The sequence below is a fragment of the Amphiprion ocellaris genome, chromosome 15, assembly GCF_022539595.1.
Source record: "Amphiprion ocellaris isolate individual 3 ecotype Okinawa chromosome 15, ASM2253959v1, whole genome shotgun sequence".
Classification (NCBI taxonomy): Eukaryota; Metazoa; Chordata; class Actinopteri; family Pomacentridae; genus Amphiprion; species Amphiprion ocellaris.
In genome coordinates, this window is record NC_072780.1 from 20,733,566 (window position 1) to 20,758,190 (window position 24,625).

Below are 24,625 nucleotides of genomic sequence, written 5' to 3' on the forward strand. Positions count from 1 at the left end.
TATATATATATATATATATATATATATATATATATATATATATATATATATATATATATATATATGTGTGTGTGTGTGGTGCAGCCGCGTCAGGCTCCACATTGGAATACATTTTCACTATAAGAGTGATCAAACTAGCAGTAAGGTTGTATGGACAAAGCAGCCTTAATGCTTCTTCACAGTGAACATAAGTCTCATCTTGATTTGGATTTACTTCTGATATAATTAACTGTTGTTTTTATCAGTGGAGTAGCAGCACATTTTCAACAGACATATTTAACTGTCCATAACCCTTCTTCAGGCCAGAAATCAAGGGGTGACGTCATGGCAGCTACGTCCATATTTCTTGCACAGTCTGTGATGGAGATGTGACCTATTGCAAATGAACAGAATATAGTGCTACTAGACTAGCAAGCAGTATAATAACAACAGTGTGTCCACGGTGCGCATCTGCATGGGAGTATAATTAAGGTGCGGGTAGGAGCAGCTAGCACAGTTGAAAACTCCTGTCGCTGTCATCCATATACCTCATCAGCCAGGTGCAGTTACCCACTGCTAGTACTTAGTACAAATACACAACAAATAAACAAACACCAATCAAACATCAACAAACACTGAATATTCTCAAATAGGTTTTCTTATTAATATTATTAATGTGCTCATTATATCGTTGTCCTGATTCGTAACCACTGATTGAAATGTAAAGCAGTGAATGAATGATTCATTCATTTTCCCCTCATCTGAAAGCATCACTGTGGAGCTGCTTAATGAGCAGTCGAGGCGGCGGCAGCAGCGTCCTCTGATGGCACCGAGCCCTGACAGCTCATCTCCATCACAGAGGAAGCAGTCAGCTCACACGTGCGTTCAGAGGCCTTGCTTACATAATTTAAGAGCAGCCTTCATGAGCTGTACAGCACAGATCTTATCATCCCCTCCACTGACAGAACAGATGAGCATTACAGCAGCGCCTCTGAACGGCTGGGTCATTCAGATGCTTCCGATTAGATACTGCACACATTTGCATTAACGAGAGTTCAGACACAGCTGGAACGTCTATCAATTTATCTTTATTGTATATACATATAGAAAATGTTTGGCACATTTCTTTTTAAAGTACATCACATATATATCTTTATCTCAACAATTTTTATGGCTTGATGGCTTATCACTTACTATTATACAATGATAATTTGAAACCCAAAAGGCAATCTTGGCACTTCTTCACATTCATCAGAAAACTCTGCTCCATGGCAAACCAAGATAAAGCAGCATCCAGGTGGCTCAAAGTCCTTCTCATGTCATTCACTGCTGTCCTGATTGTGGCTGCTGTCACCGTTCATGTTTGGGCATAATGTCTCCTCTGTCCACCACTGCCATGCCAGGCCTGCTCAGCTCCTTAGGAGATGGATCTACATAAAACTCTGCAACCACAGGACAGTGATCCGAAGCCACACCGCCCCACGACCAATTATCTGGGATCCAGGGGTTTGTCAGGCCCTCCCGCACCACCATACAGTGGCCTGTCAGAGATAAGACACAGGACAGGAAACAAGGAAATGGACAGTCAGCAAACAGGCGAGACTACTTGTAACACAATGTACCAGATGAGTCACACAGTGAGATAAACTTTGATCTGACAAAAGCTGCTGGAGCTCACATCCAACCATCATGAGCTCAAGGATGAGTTGAAAGTGCAAATTGATCTTATTTATGATACGCAAGGAAGGTGTCTCCTCCTGGTATCTGTGGGAGTAAAGATCTCCAGAGCAATCGAGCCCGATGAGATTAAAGCCACAAGTAATAGGCGCTTTGGACTTGGGCTCAAATAACTCAATACTCAACATTGGATCGCCTCGATTGACTTTGATGTAATAAGTGACTTAGACTGAAATTATCATTCATGACAAATGACTTGACACTTAACTTGGGCATGCTGGTCTGTGACTGAGAAATTATTTGACTTGTCCTGATATACCTTGAATGATATAAAAATTGACTTGTGTTGAATTAGACTTGGATTTGTATGGAATTACTTGAAACTCAATAAAGACTTGTCTTGACTGACTCAAATCTCGTGACAGTTGAGTTGTTTAAAATGACTCAAAACTTGACTTGGGCTTGTCTTTATTTACTTTAGCCTTAACCAAGAAGTTTCTAATAGATTGTAACATGTAACTTGAATTGGATTTGTGTCAGATAACTGAACTACAGTCAAATAATCTTTCTCTTCTTTCTTCTTCGGAGCGTCGCCAGTCGGAGGTTTAAATTTATTAACCGTTTTAGTGAAACCAAATGACACTGCCGCTGTTTTTCTCTCTCCCCAGTCCTCAGCAGCTACAGACTCAACCCTAAACTTGTGTTGTATGACTTTGACTTGGAGAATCATTTGGACTGGACTTGTCTTAAAATGACTCAAGACTTGCCTTGGTCTTGACTTCAACTTGTTTCAAATGACTGACTTGATACTTACATTCAATTTGCCTTAATTGACTCTATACTTGATTTGTATTTGTCCTGAATAAGTTGAGATTAAACTTGTCTGAATTAACTTTAACTCGAGGAAGACCTGGACTGCTAAGGATTTGACTTTTTCTAGTGTTTGATATATATCAAATGAGTCAAGGTTTCACTTAGATTTCTTACATATAGCATGAGTTCTGACTTTTCTCAAATAACTTGAGCCTCAACTTAGACTTGTCCTTAATGACTTTGACTTTTGACTTAGGTTTGATGGGTCTTAAAAGACTCAACTTGGACTTTTCTCAAATAACTGGACATGTGTATTCATCACATTTGAGTGACCTGAGACTTGACTGATTATGAAGGAATCTGGATTTTTAAATTCAAATTTTAACATTGTGCACTATCTAAAAATGAATTGGATTATGTCCCTACCTGAGTAAATCTTCTTGAGGGAGCGGCTGATCCAGATGTTATCCAGGCAGCGGGTTCCCTGTGGGGAGCGGGTGCTGATGTTGGTGAACTGGGAGGATGGTATTAGGGCACAGAGCTTCTCCTTTCTTAGTACGTCCAGCTCTGAGCTCTGAGGAGGGGAGCCAAAGTCTCCCAATATTACCAACTCCTTCTCACCTGCAGAAAAGGACATGGAGAATAGGATGAACTTGTCATAGCTTGCTTTTATGTAGAGGTGTGTGATGCACAGGACATGAAGATCTGAGGTTATTTATGTAGCGAAAAGTGTGTGATGAGCTGAGCTCGACTGGTCCAGCCTGACAGACTGACCTTTGAGTGTTTCCTGGATGCTGGGGGAGAGGCGCTGACACCTGATTTCATCTGAGCTGTGGTTTTTGCCGCTGGACTCTGATGGTGAGGCTGCGGCCTGCATGTGGATGTTCATCACTGTCAGCTCGTATGAACCAATCTAGTAGGAAAAGTCATTTGATTCTGTCAGATTTATAACAACCAAACATATGCTAAATAAAATGACACAAGAAAGAGATATGTATCTATCTGCTGGCGCTGTAACATCAGCATTCTACATATTAATTCTGGGATATTGAGAAAAACTGGATCCCTGAACACACATACTTATTAAGAGAAACATGTGGCCAACTGAATGCTACTTTGTTCAAGAATAGTGCATTTCTTTTTGGTGAAGGTTACATTTAAACAATAAATAGATAACCCTATTGATTTTAAGAATTCATTTAGTTTTTTAAGGTGTGTTTTTCTGAGGTGAACCCACATCTCAAGGTCTTCATTAGCAGATGAATATCATAATGGCAGAGATGCTAATAATAATAATTGCTAAAAAACTTATCTGGATATCATATCCTAAGAAAAGCTTGCGACATGACAGTGGTTAAAGATATTTTCATCAACCTACTGTTCTAATGATCAATGAAGAACCTGAATTGCCTTCGCTTATTTTATTATATAATTAAGAAATTTGTTTATGTTAAGCTTGTAGGAGACATCTCTGTGAAGCTCTCAGCACTTTGTTTCCGGCCAAGGGATTATTTTTTTTCATTTTAGCAGTCTGTTGTGTCTCTCATGTAAAAAATATAGAGATGAAAAGAATAAAAACAACTGTGTAATGGTCATAATGGAGGTAGATCACACTTATAGGGCAATATATGGTCTGCTTTTTATATAAAAAGGTCAATATCCGCTGACATATTAGCAAACATACCTCATCTAACTAAGCTGAATAATTACTTACTAAAAAGTGAGCCAGGTAGAGTCGAGGGTACGTATGATTTCCATTGCCGTTGACAACAGGAGACTCCAGTACTACGGCATCCTTCAGGTCAACACCTGATGAGCTGTCCCACAGAAAGCCTGAGTAGCTGACTCCCTGTGAACAGAGGATTATGTTGAAAAATCTCATGCAGTTTTTCAACAACTGTACTAATGAGCAGCATATGACTAGCTGTACCAGTTATGAATACATAGTTTACTGTATTGATATAGACTCTCCATACAGCATGGATATAGGTGTGTACAATCCACTGAATGTAGGGCTGACTATAGATAAACCCACTGCAGTCATTTATTGAATACAAATGCTGTGTACATGGATTTCTTTGACTTGTTTTGATTCTTTTCTGGAGTACAGTATTAGCCTCGAGGTAATCCACTGTTGGGTAACTTGAGCACACTATGTCATACAGACTAATTTAACACACAGGACTGTAGTATACATGAAAGGTCAGCTAACAAGGCTGAGTCACAGTTATGAAACTGCCACATTTTCTGCTTATTGAAAAGAGTAGTAACTGAATATATCCATTAAGATCCATTACGATAAGTGATCCCTGCGGGGGCCTGCATCTTTGCAAAGCAATAATGGATTAACATAAATATAAATAGCATGGATAAAAAAACTAATAACTGTTACATAATGTGCAGATGTTCAATCTAACAGACAAGGTAATAGTAAAGACTTTATTATAAAAATGCATGGAATGAAAAACAGTACAAGGACTATATTGAGATATTGAAATACACCCATGTGCTGTCTCACAGAGTTAGACCAGAAGATTGATATCACTCTCATATCTATACAGCCAAGAACTAGCTCACTCAGCTAACCTTTACTAGGAATGGAGGAAACTGAATGCCTGACTGTCATTACTTTAAATCAGTCCTTATTTTAGGCTTGTAGGATCCCATTAGCTTGGGAAATCTATTGAATGGAGCTATAGTTCTGTAGATTTCTTGTTATGGATTCCAGTGTGAGCTGGAGGACTGATCATTAAAAACCAAAATGAAGAAAAACTTTAAAAAATGACCAGCTCAGGGAAATCAAAGTTGAATGGAAATGGCCACTATTTCATTCCCCCGTTGAGTGCTCATCTCCCTGCACTTTGGTTACCTTCATGACACCGTGCTCAGGTTAAAATCATGCCGTCACACTGCACTCACAGTTGGGGGTGGCATTTAAAACTCCTTGCTGTTATTTCAACCATCTATTTTACGTGACCGAGGCCACGGATACATAGCTGAGCCAGCTCAAGTTAACGTCCAGGCTTCATCTACTGGCTGGCTTCTGCTGTGAACAAACACAACTATCTGCTGTGAGCTCAGCGTCCTCCTGATGTCACAGCAGATACTGTAGACAGACAAACTGCTGGAGCTCAATGAACCCACTGGTTTTCTCGTGGTGGCTGATACTTCTGAAAACAAAACACTCAATGGCATCATTTTCTTGCAGACTAACTGGCAAAATCTAGGGTGAAGCAGGCTCGAAGTACTTGAGAGTTAAAGACACCTTTGGAGTGAAACTACAACAGCAAGATATCAATTAATGTGTTCGTGCAGTACCTTGCTGGAGTGCCCGGTGGGTTTTTCAGACACGATACTTTTCCACAGGCCTCGTGGCCATTTCCACTTCCGTACGCTGGCCAGTGTTCCTTGGTTTAACTCCACACAGAACTGCAACACAAAAAAAGAGAGGACATTTTGTCTTTTATTATTTTGCTAACTGAAAAACACTGAGCCATGAAAGCCAGTCAAGAGCCATATTACACAGGACAAATATTACCTGGAACCTCTTGTAAGTTGGAATAGGTTTTCATATTGAGATCTTAATCCCACGTGAATCTGCCATGTTTGAAATGATTCCACTGCACATTATCTACCGTATTTTACTATAACACAGAAGTCACGTAGTGATAATATTAGTCCGGTGTGATGATCATCTTGTTAATTTGGGATTATTTTTTATGTTTTTGCAAGGTTTTTTGTTTTCTCTACAACTTTCTACTGCCTCTTTCCCATCTGAGAACTATGGAGGCTGAAATAAAGAAGACTCAAGTCACTACACCCAGTCACAGAAAGCCCAAATCCATCTGAAGAGTAAAATCTAAAAAAAAAGACTGATGACATGCATGCCAGCCTGTTAAATGAAATATTTTGCTGTCTTTTAACAGGCTCCAAAGTTATTATGTGGGAGCAGATTAACATCACATCTATTGATAATGTCAGAAAACTCAAGTAAAACACAGACTTTGCTTATCCAGTGCAAATATGCGATTGAAATGTGGCAGAAATATAGCCTACAGTGTAGCCTACAATTTACAGTTTAAGCTAGCCATGGTAACATAAGTTGAAGAACTGAAGTAACGCCCAAATGTTGGGCGTTTCACCAAGCTTTCTGAAATGCTAAAGGATAATATGGGGACAATCAGGTCAAATTATTGGCAAAATGATGTTATTACTGCTACAGTGGGACTATTAGAAAAGCATTAACGAACAATGCTGATAAGCTAAATTTAAGAACTGTACATTATTTGACATCCCAGTCAGTGCCAAGGACAAAGACTAAGAGCATAAAATCTGGCCAAAAGCAAAATTTATGATGAGTTACTGAATCACACATATTTTCAGTAAAACCCCAGACTCAAAGATAAAGACAATAACTAAAGTAGCTGCAGTGTCGCTAACATATTCTAAATTAAGCTAGTTATGTTAACGGAATCTGATAGGGAGCAGGAATGTGGATCTTTTGTCAGACTTTTGAATATAGTAAACGATTGATTATATGAGTTTGGACAGACAAATTTAAGGATAATACCATCCATCCATCCATTATCTATACACCGCTTATTCCTCACTAGGGTCGCGGGGGGGGTGCTGGAGTCTATCCCAGCTGACTCGGGCGAAGGCAGGGGACACCCTAGACAGGTCGCCAGTCTGTCGCAGGGCTACATACAAAGACAAACAATCACTCTCACATTCACACCTACGGGCAATTTAGAATAATCAATTAACCTCAGCATATTTTTGGACTGTGGGAGGAAGCCGGAGTACCCGGAGAAAACCCACGCATGCACAGGGAGAACATGCAAACTCCATGCAGAAAGATCCCGGGAAAGCCGGGACGCGAACCAGGGACCTTCTTGCTGCAAGGCGAAAGTGCTAACCACTACGCCACTGTGCAGCCCTTAAGGATAATACAGTTCTTTAATTTTGTAATTTTTTTTGGCAGAATTACTTCTTATTTCTATCTTCCTGTACTTTCTAGATAACAAGAAAAGACCCTGTGGGGTCACGTAGTTCCTCTTTCTTTGGCAAGTATCACAGCTTTGTGTAGTCAGCCAGGAGCCTTTCAGTTCTTGTTTGGGGGATTTTCTCTATCTCTCCTTGCTAAAGGCTTCCAGATCTGTGAAATTCTTGGACTGTCTTGTATGCACTGCTCTTTGAGGCATCCACAGATGTTCAGTGGTGTTTAGATCAGTGGGACTGCAGGTGAAAAGCTTTCAGTGTGCAACTTTTGAGGCGGTCTATTATAAATTTTCAGGTGTGTTTAGAATCTTGACCCTGTTGTAGAGGCCATCCTTTACATCTACAGCTTTTTACAGATGCTGTGTTTGCTTCTAGAATTGCTTCTGTTTAACCGAACCCATTCCTCTCTGTGCCACTGAAATGGTAGAGAGCAGATTCCAAAAATACTTATGCTTATTGCTGCCAAAACACTCTTCTTTAACTTCAGTACACAGGATTTTTTTTTTACATGGCAACAGACTTCTGACTTTCATTTGGGGACTGAAATTTGTGGTGAGGACACAAGAAAGATTTTCTTACAATGACTCTTTCATGAGGGTCACATTGGTGCAGATGTCTGCAAAGTAGAACACATCTCCACCATTTCAGAGAAAGCTAAATCCTCCTCATGGTCTTTTGCAGCCAATCAGAGGTTTGACTTTATCTCTTGAAGACTTTCCAGACTACAACTTGACCTCCTGTTAAGTGCAGCAATTCTTAATTACTTAAAAGAACTTGGCAAACAACTATCTGAAAATGCTTTGCTATCTTTATATCAGTTCAATACAGTTTTATTAATATAGTGCCACTTCTCAAGGCACTTGACACAATAAGATCAAGATGTTCCAAATTTATACAAATACAGATCATCCTCTAGACTTCCAATTCTTTGTGGGTATCCATTATTTTAGTTTCAGAGCGCTAGGTAGCTGCTTAGAAGAGTCCATGGCTGCTGTTTGTTTGAGATTTGCATCACATGGTCTTTCCTGACAAAGACTGTGAACAAGCTATGATCCCAACAAGCTAATTAAGTTCTAAGAGCTTGGTCAAAGTTATCTGAGAGCTCAAAATTCTCTCTCTAAACTTTTCATTTTTTTGTTCTACATTGTACATAACAAAAATTATATATTAATGTTACTTAAATTAATATTTTTAAACTTTAAGCCTTGTGAACATGAGCCATTATCTAAGTCTACAAAACTATTCACAATAACAGAAGTTTTGATGATCTTTTCATGCCTCTGTATATTTTATTGTGTGTATATAAACACACCAGATTTTCTAGATATATGTGTCACTAATTACTATAACACTTTACAGCTGTACTAACCAGATGATGTGGTTCTTGGCATGACTGATGGGAATATCTCAGCAAAAATCAAGGTTTCTGAGAGGAATAATTGGTTTATAAAAGTACCAATGGACCAGTATATCTTGGTATGTTATGTAAAACATTTGGTTCGACACACTAATCTTACCCAGAAGTTATCATGGCTTTCAGAGCAGCTCTCTCTAAAAACACCAGGTCTTAAAACATAGAGGTGTCCAATATTAATATTACAAAATATCTATTTCATTTGATACTTAAAATACGTCATGGTTTTTATCTCTGCTTTTGATTACTTTCTAATCTGCCTGAATAGCATGATGAAGATGCATTCCACAGAGAGTGTGGTACTTTATTTTAACTCTTGAGGGCAGATGAACTGATCATCGGCAGTCACTGAGAAACAATACAGAGTTCAGTGAACTCAAAGAGCCTCAACTCACAGAGGAAATACGGTGAGAAAGAGGAAGCCTCTTATGTCGACAGCCCCGAAAGCAGGCTCAACCAGTGGTGGTGCAATATTCTGGAGAACTGGGAAAGGCACCTCAGTGTGGAAATACAAGAAGTGGGAGAAAGGAAAAGCTGCACAGACGAACATGCTGCTAAAGGTTCAGATTGCTTTCTAGCCAAGCTGCCAGGCTGCCACTGACTCTAATTTTAACCTGGGTCTCCCTGTAGGACACCGACAGAGTCAGAGGGACCCCACCTACAAGCACACACATTCATGACCTCTCTGTGTGAGGCCCAGTCTAAAGTGACAGCAATTAATATTTAAAATGACAATCTGCAACATTTTAATAATAAATGACTACAGTAAAGCAGAAGTTCAGATGGGACTAAATGAAAAAATACAAAGCTTGTACAACTGTATTTTCATATGGACATTGAAAAACAAACCTAAGTTTTACCTTGATATAGTCTGTTCTACATGGACAGATAAACCTTTGGGGCACAGGACTGCTATATTCCAACAAGTTCATCTGAGGACATACTGAAACAAACCAGCAGAACCTGACCCATATCACTGAACGAACAGTCTGCATGTGAAGTGGTGCTGACAGACAGTTGGAGCAGGTTTCCGAAGCTATTCATCCACATGACAAGTGTGTCTGGTGGAATATACCGGGCTGTGTTGAGGTGCATACAAATATTCACCTTCAAAATAGTGTTGTCAGGTTATGCATGCAATGTGTTTGTCCTTGTCCACTCAACAGTCTTTTTATACAGTGTTGATGACACTGGGTTTTGTTTCAGCGGGACTTGTCCACTGTGTTGTTTTCAGTTATGTTCACATTTAAACTGTGTAAATTGTAGGGGCAGTCTAATCTAATGACCCGTTCACAACCGGGATTAACATGTAATCTGTATCTGGATACTGACACCTGATTTGTGGGATTATGTGTTTACATCTGGTATTAAAATTCTACTCTTCTCCCTGAAATTTGAACCCATCTCAGAATGCCCATTATTTAGGGTGGAGCTGCTGACTTGTCAACAAATATGCTGCATCCCAGTCAAGTGAACAAAGCTGCTGCATGGGTGTATAGTTTTTATTTTATTCCAAGTGGGCATTATTTGTGCTCACAAATTGATTTACTCCAATGGAAAATTACCTGGCAGTTTATAGCAATCTGACTGATCACAACTTCATTTAGGAATGTGAGCAACAAGAGTACAATGTAAGCTATACTGAACATACTAAAACAAGGTATAGACACAGCACCCACCCGTCACAATGGGCCATAAGAAGAGGTAAACATGCATCAGCCACTGGCTCGGTTAATATTCTATTTTAGAGATGCAAATTCCAAGCTAATTTGCACTTTATCAATTTATATGCAAAGAAATGACACTGTGGGACTTCATATTTCAATGATAAGTAACACTTACACTGAACACTGTGACAAAGTCCTTCGGGTCATGTCACAGTGCTACCACAGCTCTATCAGACTTCAGTCTACAGCACTCTAATTACAGTGACCTGCATTCTGTATTCACTGGCCCATCATTGAGGACATCATAATATTAATAAAAGAGCAATTTCAAAATGCCAAGAGGTTAAAAACCTCCCACAGGATTTACTTCTCACTTGTTGTCCCCCGGGGCTATTGAGCCTGTAGGGCATACGAGGATGAATTGCTCACAAGTATTAAATTTGCCAAAACACAAAACACTCTCATAATTCAGCGTGTGAGGACCAAAGTGCAGCCACAGCATGTAGTCAAGGTCCTGGCAGGAAGCCCAGGAATCACCTAGCAGAGCAGGTACAGGAAAACCACTGAAAAGCCCTCTCATTTCTCACTGCCAACTGCTTCATTATCTGATTACTAGAATTAATATTAACCGGTAGCACAGATGGAGGATGTAAAGTCTTGCTGTGAGTCTCCTTTGCAGATCACTAGTTTGCAGTTCAAGGTCATTTTTTTTTAAACAAAAAGTCGTGTTTCCAACTTTTTGTGCTGAGTTTAAAGGAAATGGATGTTAACCATATAGAGTCTAAACAAACATGTCACTGAACTCTATTACAAAAGGTGTCGGTTATACAGTTTTTGAAATTTGGTTTAGCCATGAGACTAAAGGTGAGGAAATCTCAAAATTCCTATAAGAATCTAAGACCAGAATTCACTCATTTGACTCTCTGACTTCACTTTTCTTCAACCCGCTAGTCACTGACTGCAGTTTGGTGCTGGTATATAGCAGCAGCCAACTGTAGCCAGAAATAAAGCCGATGAGAGGTGTGGTGACAGTGAACCAAAACAGTGACGTTGTTGGCTGTAACGCTAAAACAATAAGCTGAAGGTCACTCAAATGCTAAAGCTAAAAAAAACTGAGGTGAACTACATAGCCCAAGTCCCACGGGATTAATCACTTCAAGCAACATTTTTACGCTGCAACTAGGTGTTTGAGCGATTGTTCACACAAAATATTGGTTTGTGCACCTTTACATTTTGCTTCTTTTTGTATTAATTTTAAGAGTAACACATTCTCAATACAGGTAGAGTAGTTAAAAAAAAAAAAAAAAGCCAAGACATTTTATATTTCTAAGTGCTCGAATACATGGTGTCCCTAAAGTCTGGACACAGGAAATTTCACTAATTATAATTTTTTTGCCTCCACAAATTAAATATGGCTTTGTTGAAAGAAGAAAAAGTTGAATTGGTACTTCACAGTGGACATGAAGGATGGACATATCAAAAGATAGGGTTAGGGTTAGGTTAGATGATGGCTTCCCTAAGGGTTAGGGTTAGGAAAATCATTTTTTTGGGGCTAGCCTGAATTTTAGCCACGATCGATTCTTTAGTTTCAGCAGATACGTTTGGTTGTCCAGAACAGGGCTTGTCCATGACATTGTCTTTTCCTTTAAACTTTTTAACCACCTTCGTCACCGTGGAAAAGCCAAGTGGAGTCCTTCTTGGATGACATGCATTAAATTAGTCCACTATCTTTAGATATGTCCATCCTTCACGTCCACTGAAAAGTACCAGCTCAACTCTTTCTTCTTTCGACTAAGCCATATCTAATGTGTGGAGGCAAAAAAATTATAGATAATGAGATTTCCTATGTGTCCAGACTTCAGGGACACGCTGTAGAATGGAAATGGACTTCTTCTGGGCCTTCATGGAGTCGGCAAAAACTTTTACAACATCAAACAAAGAGAAAAAGAAGAGCAGGCAGAACAAGATTGTCCTTATGTAGCCAGTGCCTCTGAGAAACAGACTGAGAAGAATTTTCTCAAACACAACATCCCAGTGCATTTCAGATCAGGCAGACGGCTTCATCCTAAGGATAAATCACCCACACACAAGCTGAGCAACATTGTACGTGCAGATTTGTGCTGAAGGACTGCACAGTTGGATATAGGCGACAATGAACAACCGCTCCACAAGAGCATGGCTCAGTAAAGGAGAGCAGCTCCCCAGGACAACGCTCAGCAGTCCACCTGCATCTAAAGAGTGTTCCTTCACTCGTTCTCTGTGAAACTGCAACAACCATCTGTAAACAGAGAAGGGGGTCTATGATGTCACCCGTCAGGTACTTATAATGTAATCCTCAGTCAGCAGAAAGGTTCACCACCATTGACACCTCAAATCATGCCTGACCTGACAGACCTCACACCATGAGTCTTGTTTCATTAATGGGCCATGAGCCATGGGATTTGAGGGTGAGAATAAATACCTGGGACTCTCTACCAGACAGTTAGAACTGAGGAAACCTCTTGGATGAGAGGTCAAACGTTCTCAAGAGCCTAAATTAATCCAGGTGACTTCCCTCCAGTGAGATGGATGACTGTGAATCTACAGACACAATTGTAATGTTTAAGTCTGTGACTGTAATGAACTCGAGCCACTAGAGGCCACTAACAGGACTTGGACTACAGAGTAGTTTTGTGCTGAGATTTCTCTTGATAGGAAATCTGAAGTTTTATAAGATGTATTTTATATAGTCAAAAGATTTTTTTTAAAAAATCCATTCATGTCAGTGAGGTCTCTTTCCTTTTCCCATCTGAAGACCACTTGGCCAATCTGTCTGAAACATGAACAAAACAAGTGAACTGCCAAGTAGCAACAACGCTGAACTCAGTGAACCTTCGGTGGACTGCCAGATAAGTGTGTCTGGGGCTGCCAATATCCACACAACATGAAACAATAAGAGGTGTGTGAATGTTTGATATATCTATAAAGCACAAAACTCACCCATTTTTCCAGTTACTGCACAATAATTATTCTGTCTGTACAAAGGCAGTTAGGCAGTAACCTCTAGGGCTTTTTTCAGCATGACTAATAACAACGATGAAACCTAACCACAGACTGAGGGTTCCTTAGCGACAAAACAGTGAGAGCAACAGTCTAAACAGGCACATACTCTCCTTGTGACTGATCACATCACATTCACAGCAAACATGTAGCACTGAAATGCTCTAACAGGTTGTATATTTACCACATAAAGCAGTAGCGGGTATACTCAGCGGATGTTAGTTAAACCACTTTGTAATTATGATCTAAATCATCACAATGTACATCAAGTTATGAGTCTGTTTGGCCCTGGATATGTGGCATAAGCAGGCTGCAGTAACTATGCTATAACAAATGTGGTTAACCACGACAAAGGTAGCAACTGTGGCCTACACACTGTGTTTCTATCACATTCCAAAACATCATTATGCAAAAAAAACAACATGATAAAATTCAAGACAAGTAGGTTCAAATGTAATTAGTCACGTAAGATACAAGGACCACAAAACTGTCCTGTAAATGTTGTCTACTCTGTTACTTTCTGTCCACGCTTACATCAGTGTTTCTATGGTGAATACAACACTGCATTGGAGGAGAGACTGCAATTCTAAGTTTAACTTCAAGTGAATGAAGTCCAATCTAAGGGATCTGAAAGATCCCAGGAGCTGTTGCAACAGATACATTCCAATAATAATATTACCCAACTATACCAGTCTGTAATTACAGCCTAACATAACCCTGTGCAGTAAAGGGTAATGCAGCCCATTCACATTAGTAACATATGTCTTGTTGTGTTCTTCACAGAGAGAACTGATTCAATTGTAGAGAAGGAACAGGCAGGCTAAGCAGTGTAAGACCAATGAGCAGCTTACTGTTCGTTACCTAGGATACTAATCAACACATCCTCTTTTCTGTAGTGTTGACGCAAATGAAAATCTATGATGTGAAATTTGCAGCACAAAACCACTGGTGTTGGGTAAGTGGCAGAAAGGATAATGATATTACACTGGATGCAAATGTATATGAAACAGATGACAAACCAATGTCCACTGCAATGAAATCCTCTGATGTTTTTCATTATGAAATGAAAGTCAAAACAAGCATTTAGCATAACAAGAAATTTGACAACCCTCAATAGAGACTATTAACCCTGAAGAGAAGGACATTATGGTCCTTGTCCCCACCCCACCCCACCCACAAAACCAACATGTTGGCTTCAGATTATGAAACCTGGAATGAATGTACAATTGATTTGGTTACAGGTTTTAACAGAATGGAATGTGTTTTTCAGGTGTCTATCTCCTGTACCGATGAAGTTATGATGGCTTAAAAATGCTGGAAAGAAAATGATATGATTTAAAAAGTGCAAAACTTCAATCCACCCATATGTACTTCAAGGGCCTGAAATATGAAGGTCATATTATGCATGGTATCATTAAATATACTAAAGTTATTGTACAAAACAAATCATCTGATTCTGAGGGAGTCAGGCTGGAGGCTCTGGATGATTTTTCATGGCATGATCCTCCACACTCTTGAATGTAGGATTAAGCGAGGTCCTTCTATAATGGTGGATAAATGCTGAAGCTTTACTGTGAAATTAAGTTTGTGGATGAAGAAACAGAAATCAAATCATGGGATTTGAAGACTTAATATCGATTATTTACCGTCATCGTAAATTAATTCAAAATATGCATTTTCAAGCCATAAAAATGTGAATCTTCCGAGTTTAAAAGTGTAAAACTAAAGTACTATTTTGGCAGGCCAAGTTGCAGAAAGTGAAAGATCTACAAGAGAATGGAACACATTTCTAATTCACTCAGCAGGAAGAAACACTGCAGGGGCAGAGCATGAAAAGAGAGGGTGCTAATGACTAAGATAAGACAGAAGAAATGGGAAAATGGGCAGAAAATCAGTGTGGGAGGCTGGCAACAGTGAAAACTCTGCAATGTGGGCTACCACTTGTCCAGAGGTAACTCATCCTCCCACCACCTCCCTCTCTTGGTCCAAAATACTCTGCTGCTGACCTACTTCCCTTTCCACCGAGCTCTCATTTCTCTGCCAAGGATCCATCTCGTAGCCAATACAGAAAGTGACATTGCCCACGTGCAAAGAATTGCGGAGGCTGAACAGGAACACATCATACTGCTCAGAGTGGCCTGTCGAACCCTGACATTTTATGGATGCACCGACGTCTGTGCATTAATTCAGTTGCCCTACATCTCTCTTCAGTGAGACCAGAAACTCATTAGGAAAATGTATACTGAGGAGACAGAAGGTTCATTTTCTCATAGATTTCTATTCAATCTGACTTCTTTTTGCGACCAGAGGAGTCGCCTCCTGCTGGCTGTTAAAAAGAATGCAGGTTCAAGGGACTTCTATGTTTGCTTGACTTTTACAGTCTACATTCCAATTCTGGTATAGTGGCTTAACCATGTGACTACAACATCCACGTTTAGAAGGTAATGCATACTGGTCCAAATGTACCCGTGAAGGAAGAGAAGTATGCACAACTTAGCTGTCTTCATTCAAATGAAAGAGGGGCCATCTTGTACTCCAGTATCATTTTTAAACAAGGTATCCAGCTTTTCTCAATACATCAGCCAGGTTCTAGTGTGGTTAGTTACCCTAGCGTAGCGTAAAGACTGTTTCCTCTCCAAATTTAAACATTTACATTCATCATTCAACAGGTTTCACTGAAAATACGCTACAATCATGTAATAACTGAATATTGAAAGCCATATCTTGTTCTAAATATCCAGTAACTAAGTGCAATACGTCTTTTTCCCCTGTTTCGAGTTTTATAAACAAGTGTGAATACTGGACTGAGCAGGTTTAACACGTGAAGGCTGCAGCTTCTGTGATGATTTATGTTTGTGGCATTTATCGTCTGGGAAATCAGGCCATCATGACTTCCAGTTGTCAGGGAAGCTGTGCCACCACCTTTTTGCTAGATTGTTTTTTCTTAGTTTAAAAAAAAAAAAAAAGAATCTGAATCAAACATGAATCTCTTCTGACCTAATTCCTGACACTGCAGCACCACCTACCCTTTAACCCATAGCAACTACTGCCATATTTATAGTGATGAAAGCACAGGAGAGCGCTAACACAGTTCAACCCAAAATGTGGGCCTAGAAATAGAAGACATCTACACTTGGGAGGCAGACACACACACAAACACAGTAGAAGGAAGGAAGGGGGGCACATTTGCATAATAGCAACACGATAAATTAATGGGAAGTTTGTGAGTGCATTTCCCAGATTGGTGCGTCACTTCATTTACAGTGCAATGCTGCAAATCAAAGCAGCATCAGTGCCAGCAGTACCAGTTCCCCCATCAACTACTGCCACCAGGCTCCACTTTACCTTATCGAGAGCCTCCCGATCCAGCAGGTCCTGCACCGCCAGTAACTTGATGCTGCAAGAGAGAGAGAGAGAGGATGAGTGCAGCACTCTAAAGAAACAGCACAACCATGGTTAGGAGTAGAGAGAACTCAGAAATGTCTTTGAAGCATGCAGCAAAGTTTAATTAAAATGAACCTTTAATGTCTTTGTGTATTCAATTTACATAAACAATGTTACCAATATTGCAAAAATTGCTGGCTCTACATACAGTAGATATTTTATTACTTAAATTTTATTTTGTTTGCTTGTACTTGTTTACTCTCTACTCTGTGTAAACACTGTCTGCAGTTCAGCAGAATAGTTCCTGATTTTCCTGCCATATCTATAATGTAGCACTTTTGCTGAGATGTCAAGTGCATTACAAATAAAATTAATTATTATTATTATTATTATTATTATTATTATTATTATTATTATTATTATTATTATTATTATTATTCATTTTTGTTACGTGACTGTTGGTCACCGTGGAGTAAATGATAGATTCTCAGTTGTGCCGAGGAGTGAAGAATTTTTTGTTCTTTTACAGGATGACGCAACCAGTTCATTTTTTGGCAAATGTTTAAAAGGCACAGGCAGATTAAAGTGATTTTGATTAAATATCAAGCTCTGATTTGGTTCATTTTATTCTGACTGAACTGCAAGTCACACATTAGATATGCAGATATTCATTTCAGGAGGAACATTTCCTTTACAGACAGCCATGTTGGTCCAAACTACTTGGTCAGAACACCCCACTTTCTATTTGTACATCTTTAAATTCATAAACTTTGAGGAAAGATGTCTCAGTACCACCCACGCTGCTCGACTCACACATGGTCTCTATGAAACACTGAGCTGAGACACAACAACAGTGACTTTTCAGCAGCAAAATAAACACTGGGAATATTGATGATCATATCATGTATCCATCCATTATCTATAAACCACTTAATCCTCATTAGGGTCATGGGGGGGCTGGAGTCTATCCCAGCTGACTTTGGATGAAGGCAGGGGACACCTGGACAGGTCACCAGTCTATCACAGGGCTGCACACAGAGACAAACAATCACACTCACATTCACACTTACAGACAATTTGGAGTTACCAATTAATCTCAGGATGCTTTTGGACTGCAGGAGGAAGCAGGTGAACCTGGAGAAAACATGCACAAGAAAAACATGCAAACTCCATGCAGAAAGATCCCAGGAAACCAAGGACATGAACCGGGGATCTTCTCTCTCACTGCGAGGTGAAAGTGTGAACCACCAAGCCACTGTGTAGCCCGTGGATCGAATCAATGAACTTTAAAAGATTTTGGGCACCCAGGTAGCTCAACTGGTTGAGCGGGCGACACATTAACAGGGGCTATAGTCCCCGATGCAGCGGCCTGGGTTTGATTCCAGGGTTAGGGTCCTTTGCTGCAGCTCTTCCCCCCATTCTTCTCCCTACTTTCCTGTCTACTTTTCGACTAAACTGTCTAACAAACCCAGCAAAAGGCCAAAAAAATAACTTAAAAAAAAGCTTTGAAAGATTTGTTCTCACATACTGCACTATTGCACTATCTAGTTATGCAGACTTCATAGTTAGGCTTATTTGTTAAGATATCAGTCTTGGAGGTATCTGCTGCTAGCCTGATACAACAGAGGAGAAGTGACTCTCATCTGTGGTGCTCACAGCAATTAAAATGTATATTTAAAAAGACAAAAGGAACTTGTTTTTTTAGGCACTTCCTCCTGGTTCTCTGAATGAAAACAGACTTTACTGTGAAGAGTCCAGAAGAGAACTACTTTCCTCTGAAGAAACGGTGTGCCATAATTTCAGTTAACTGACATTTAAGGAAACAGTGAAGCCCATTAACACATTTAAACCAAGCCTTACACACCACTCCTACCTAAAGTTAAAGGGGCGGAAATGTTGGCTTCTGATACAGTGTTTGACACACACAGTAATGTTGCAATATGCCAAAAGCAGGGCCTTATGCTGTCACTATGTACATGGTAGGAGACACTGAACTGCTGAGGACAGAGTCAAACAGTGTTGACACAACAGATAAGAGTGGCACTACCCAAACTGGATTCTCAACCGCACACTTCCTCAGGGCAAATTCACTGTTTTGTTCAAAACTGGCAGAGAGCTAAGAAAATCTGACTAACTCTTACTGAGGCCCTTTGGACTGCTGTCCTGAATGTTGTACTGTGAAGGAGGTGCCTTTACAGCCCAATAAACATTTATCTGTTTACTTTTAAAAAGATTTTCCAGACCAACAGTCAGCACAATAAAAAGTGATAAATTTCTGAGAGGCACCAGCGCTTTCCCTCTGCCTTCATTTGGCTCTGAAGAGGAACTGCTTTCCAAAGCAATCTGCGACAGAAGTGAGGAAGGCATTCCTCAGCATTTCATTAGGATTTACACTTCATGGCGTCCTGACATGAAGAAAATGGTAATTCATCGTAAAAGGAATTAAATAAGTTTTCAAAATCCTGCCAGGTGACACCCACAATCTTCTAGAGCAGAGGTGTCAAACTCATTTTAGGTAAGGGGCCTCATTCAGCCCAATTTGATCTCAAGTGGGCAGGACCAGTAAAATCAAAGCATAATAATCTATAAATAAAGACAATTTCAATTTTTTTCCCTTTGCTTTGGTGCAAAAGAGTATGTGTCTTTTTGCGAAACATAATGAACAAACTGAAATTTCTTAAGAAAAATAAGTTCAATTTCAACAATATTATGCCTCAGTTTATCACTTACACATTACAACTTACAGATCACAGTGTGTCTACAAAGCCACATAACATTTAGTCACAGTTATCTGGAACTAAACAACATAGTATTTTACTTTGTGATCAGAACAACTTGTCAAGATCTAGAGATTATTTTAGTAATCCTGTCCACCTGAACTGACACATCACACAAACTAAATGGGAACTATTAAGAAAGAAGGTTTAATTTGTCCCCCTGCCCTGTAAATGTATAAAATTTATACATAAAAAAATAAACATAAGTTGTGGCAGTGCAGTGGACAAATTTAGAATGGCAGTGACTTTTATTGAAAATTGCAGTTGATGTCTTCTCTGTAATTTTTACACTTTACAACATCATCCCGCTGGCTGGAATTAACCCTCTGGGCTGTATGTTTGACCCCCCTCTTGTAGAGTTTAATCTGGGCTGGTTATTATATTAGAGAAAAACTGCTGCTGCACAGAGTTACACAAGACATTATTCTAATACACGCAGCTCAGTCTGCAGAGCTAAACTGATACTCTGTGGTGCAACACAACGAAATGAAGTTGGTGGCGATACTTTGATCCCAAACACCTCTGACCCACTAATCTCAAATCGGCCACACAGAAAATCTCATTGCGTAAGAGTCTTTTCTATTAGTGAAGAGCTGCTGTGCTGCTGCTGGGTATTCCAGGGGCTCTATTACTACTCCAGACTGACTCACACTCACTTAGCTGAGTGCAGCAGCTCCAGTGAAGCTCAGGGACCAGCACCTGCATCATGTGTAATGTAATCAGTCAGCAGTTGTGAAGGAGAACATAAGACGGGTTACAACACAAATCCTCCACACGTCAGGTGGAGCCATCAAGGGCAAAGTCAGACCATTTTCTGGACTCGTGAATTAATACTTCTACAGCTTTCAGGTCGCACAGAAAGATGGCAAAGATCTCTGATTTGCAAAAAATGGGGACAATTTCTCAAGCGGAACATTGGCAACATATCACTGGATGCATATCAGATTAGGAGCTCAGCACACACTGGACCACCATGCAGGCAGCAGGAGCAGCATGTTATATGTAGCATCAAACACTACAGGACAGAGTTTAGGAGACCAATATAGTCCCATTAACCCTTTGATGCACAGTGTGGGTCAGGAGATACCCATTTTCCATTGGATTTGGGTCACTGTTGACCCATGTTGCGCATCTAAGGGTTAAACTTCCTGCTTCTAGCCATTTTTGTCAAATATCACCACTGACTGGTGGCGATCAAGAAAATACCAAACAGCTGCTCTAAAGCCCCTTTAAGACATGAAACACACTGCAGACATGATCCATACAGTATTTGCATAGTATTTGTAATTAGAACACTAAGTGATGTGTAAAACATATTAATGCACAATGAGACAAAAGACTAAATCCAATCTAATGGCAGTTTATCAAACTGTCCCTAATTTACTCCTCATTTCCTCACCAAATAAAAGTCTTCATTTGATGATAATATGACTTCAAATACACCAGCAGTAAAATAAAAACATCCCAGCAGCCGTAATGTATTCAAAAGTTACTGATTCTGTTGTTCCATGTTTGCAAATGCACCAAACTGTCTGTTGCTTTTCTCCCATAGATCCAACTGCTGTTTGATGCCGCAAATATTTATTCATTTTAGAGGAAAAAATCCTACAAACAGCTGGAGGCAACAAAGTACACTTCAGCTCCTGTTCAGGTCACGTTGAAAAGCAGAACAGATTCCATCCATTATTAGTAAGTATCATCAGTCTGATCTGTTAGTGACTGTTTTTATTAGAGTAGACTTTTATTTTTATGGATGTTTCTGTTGGTAGCCTAAACAATAAGAAATGTGTAGAGAAGTTTGTGCTGTGATTTTGGCACACAAATTGTGTTTGTGACGTTTTGCAACAATATTAGCGCTAAAAGGAGGAAAAGCCTTCCTTAGATTACTTCACACAACTATTGCTGTTTGTGTGTTAGTCTTTACATTGATACTTGTTGAAAGTGACACAGAAACATTACTGGGTCTGACCTAGTAAGATAGCAGTCACAGGCTTTACAGAGCAGTAACCAGGGGGCTCATTCTGACATAAAGCTGGCAGGTTCATACGTCACCACATTAATGGACACGAATGAATCTCTGAAAGGGGTTTCAGACATGTTTGTGTTCCTTGTTTCTTCATTCAGACTTGACACAAACTTACAGACAGAGCCAGTTGTCATCTGATGTGTGTGATATTTGGTATCTCATGTGTGAGAGCAGACACTAGGCCTGGTTATGTATGATCTATTAGACTCTTATTGTTAACAGCCTACTTGTCTCATTGTCTGAGCTCAGGGTAAAGGCCAGTTCATGCTTTCTGCATCTGAAAGGGTACATTTGAAACAAATTTTGTCATCCATTCGAGTCCAAAAAGATGGAGAAAATACATTCCAATTCCACAGTCCAAAAATAAATAAATAAGTAAATGCAAAATAATAATAATAAATTGTGATTGGCACTGTACTTGTGATTGATTGACACACTAGCTGTGAAAATGTTCTATTTACTGGATCAAACCTTGTATGTCCTTGTTTGTCAGTGTGACTGCAATAACAGACTGGCTCCATGTTGAAAGTGATCTTACAACATCACTATGTCTGGGCTACTGCAGAAGACGGAACAATTCTTTACCAAAGTATATCATGTATGCCAGGTTTCAGTAGGTTTTAATTTATAGAAAGTGGAGAAAATATATTAGTGACATTGTGTCATTTAAAGTGTATCAGACAAGGACCTCAACACACACTGAGGAGACGCAGGCCAACAGGTGCTGATGCATGGAGTGACCATCCATCTACCCATTAGCTATACGCCACTTAATCCTCTGTAAGGTGAGGGCTGGAGTCTATCCCAGCTGACGTAGGGTGAAGGCAGAGGACACCCTGGACAGGTCGCCAGTCTATCACAGGGCTACACATAGAGACAAACAATCACACTCGCATTCACACTTATGGACATTTTAGAATTACCAGTTCACCTCAACATGTTTTTGGACTGTGGGAGGAAGCTGGAGTATCTGGAGAAAACCCACACATGCACAGCAAGAACATGCAAACTCCATGCAGAAAGATCCCGGTAAGGCCGGGACGCGAACCGGAGATCTTCTAGCTGCAAAGTGACAATGCTAACCACGATGCCACTGTGCAGCCCTTGGAGTGAATATACCTCAGCTAAATCTCTTCACTTCTGCATCCAGTTTTTGTATGCAGTCAAACCTTTTCAATGATATCTGGGATTAGGTTGCAGTTTTAAAGTACCACCTCCTCGACTGTTGAGTTTGGGAAGCTCATTTAAACATTTTGTCATATTGTATGTGCCTACGCATCAACATGACTCCATTCCACCAGACTTGATGACTATGTTACTGAGCTCAACCTGCTGTGATAGAACTGCTGTCATAACTTTGATGAAAAAGTGGGCTGGATGTTTATCCAGACATGAGATCAACTTGTTACACTGCAGTCAGATTAATGGAGAAGGGTGCATGTCTGAGAAGGGCTTTTAAAACAGTATTGGGTCCTGATGTGTCAACACAGATCAACTTACAAACATGTCAGTGAAGAACATGTTGGTATGTGTCGCTCTGATTCTGTACTGAGACCTGGTCTGGTTAGAGTTTGACTGACAGCTCTTAGACACCAACCAAAATAAACTGATACAGATACTTTAAAGACCTAATTGACAGTGATCCCAACCCCCTCATCATTCAGCTGATGCAGTTTTGCTGAAGTATCTAACTGGTATAGTTGGAACTTGAAAACTACCTCACTACAGCTACATTCTGGTTGAGTTCTTGTTCTGTTTGTGCCATTTGCTCTTCACCTGCTATCCTGTTATCTCCACCCAACCCATCCCTACTCTCACCCAACTGGTCCAGGCAGATGACCGCCTTCCCTGAGCCTGGTTCTGTCAGAGTTGTTTTTTCCTCTCCCTATTCTGGTTTTTTTTTTTGTTCCTTCCCATCCTCGCTCATAGGGAATCCAATGTCAGCTTTTGATTGTTGGGTTTTCTGTTCTGTTTGTGATTCATAAGGTCTGTACCTTACTATTCTAAGCGCTGGGAGATGATATATGTTGTGAATCTGTGCTGCATACACTACTGTTCAAAAGTTTGGGGTCACGTACAAATGTCCTTATTTTAAAAAGAAAAGCATTTTTTCAATGAAGATAACATTAAATGAATCAGAAGACATTGTTAATGTGGTAAATGACTATTCTAGCTGGAAATGGCTGATTTTTAATGGAATATCTCCATAGGGGTACAGAGGAACATTTCCAGCAACCATCACTCCTGTGTCCTAATGCTACATTGTGTTAGCTAATGGTGTTGGAAGGCTAGTTGATGATTAGAAAACCCTTATGCAGTTATTTTAGCACATGAATAAAAGTGTGAGTTTTCATGGAAAACATGAAATTGTTTGTGTGATGCCAAACTTTTGAACAGTAGTTTAAATAAAAGTGAATTTACTTGGATTCTCGGTTTATAAATCTTAATCCTTTACCCATCAATCATCCCAGATTCATAGTTAGTGGAATTAGAATCAATTAAAGCAGGCGTTGACACATATTCAGCAGCCAGTCAGCAATAGACAAAAAGGCTTGGAGGTGAAAATAGATGCTGATGTGTGTTAAGCTGAACAAGCTGAATACAGTTTTATATTGATTTTAAAAGTGTTTGAAGTAATTATGAATTCAAATTTGTTTGAATCTGTTATAGTTGATGCACATGAGCTTTGTAAACAACATCATACATCAAGACTACATCCTGCTACTGGGAGCTGCAATGTTTATCCATCTAACACTACAAGGAGGTCGGGATGATTGTGCAGATTCATACTGTAAAAAAGATGCAGTTATTAAAATCAGTTCATCCTTTGAGTACAGAAAATTGAAAT

The 24,625-nt window shown here is 39.7% G+C and overlaps 1 protein-coding gene across 1 annotated transcript in view; it reads right to left on the bottom strand.

Annotated features, from left to right (window-relative positions):
- Positions 1-1,047: 1,047 nt before the first annotated feature.
- The window catches only part of eepd1 (endonuclease/exonuclease/phosphatase family domain containing 1), a 37,983-nt gene continuing 14,405 nt past the window's right edge, over positions 1,048-24,625 (bottom strand). The window contains 6 exon segments of the mRNA XM_055018149.1: positions 1,048-1,520; positions 2,896-3,090; positions 3,244-3,382; positions 4,184-4,318; positions 5,788-5,898; positions 16,936-16,987. Coding sequence (XP_054874124.1) covers positions 1,330-1,520; positions 2,896-3,090; positions 3,244-3,382; positions 4,184-4,318; positions 5,788-5,898; positions 16,936-16,987 — 823 coding nt within the window. The 3' untranslated portion in view covers positions 1,048-1,329.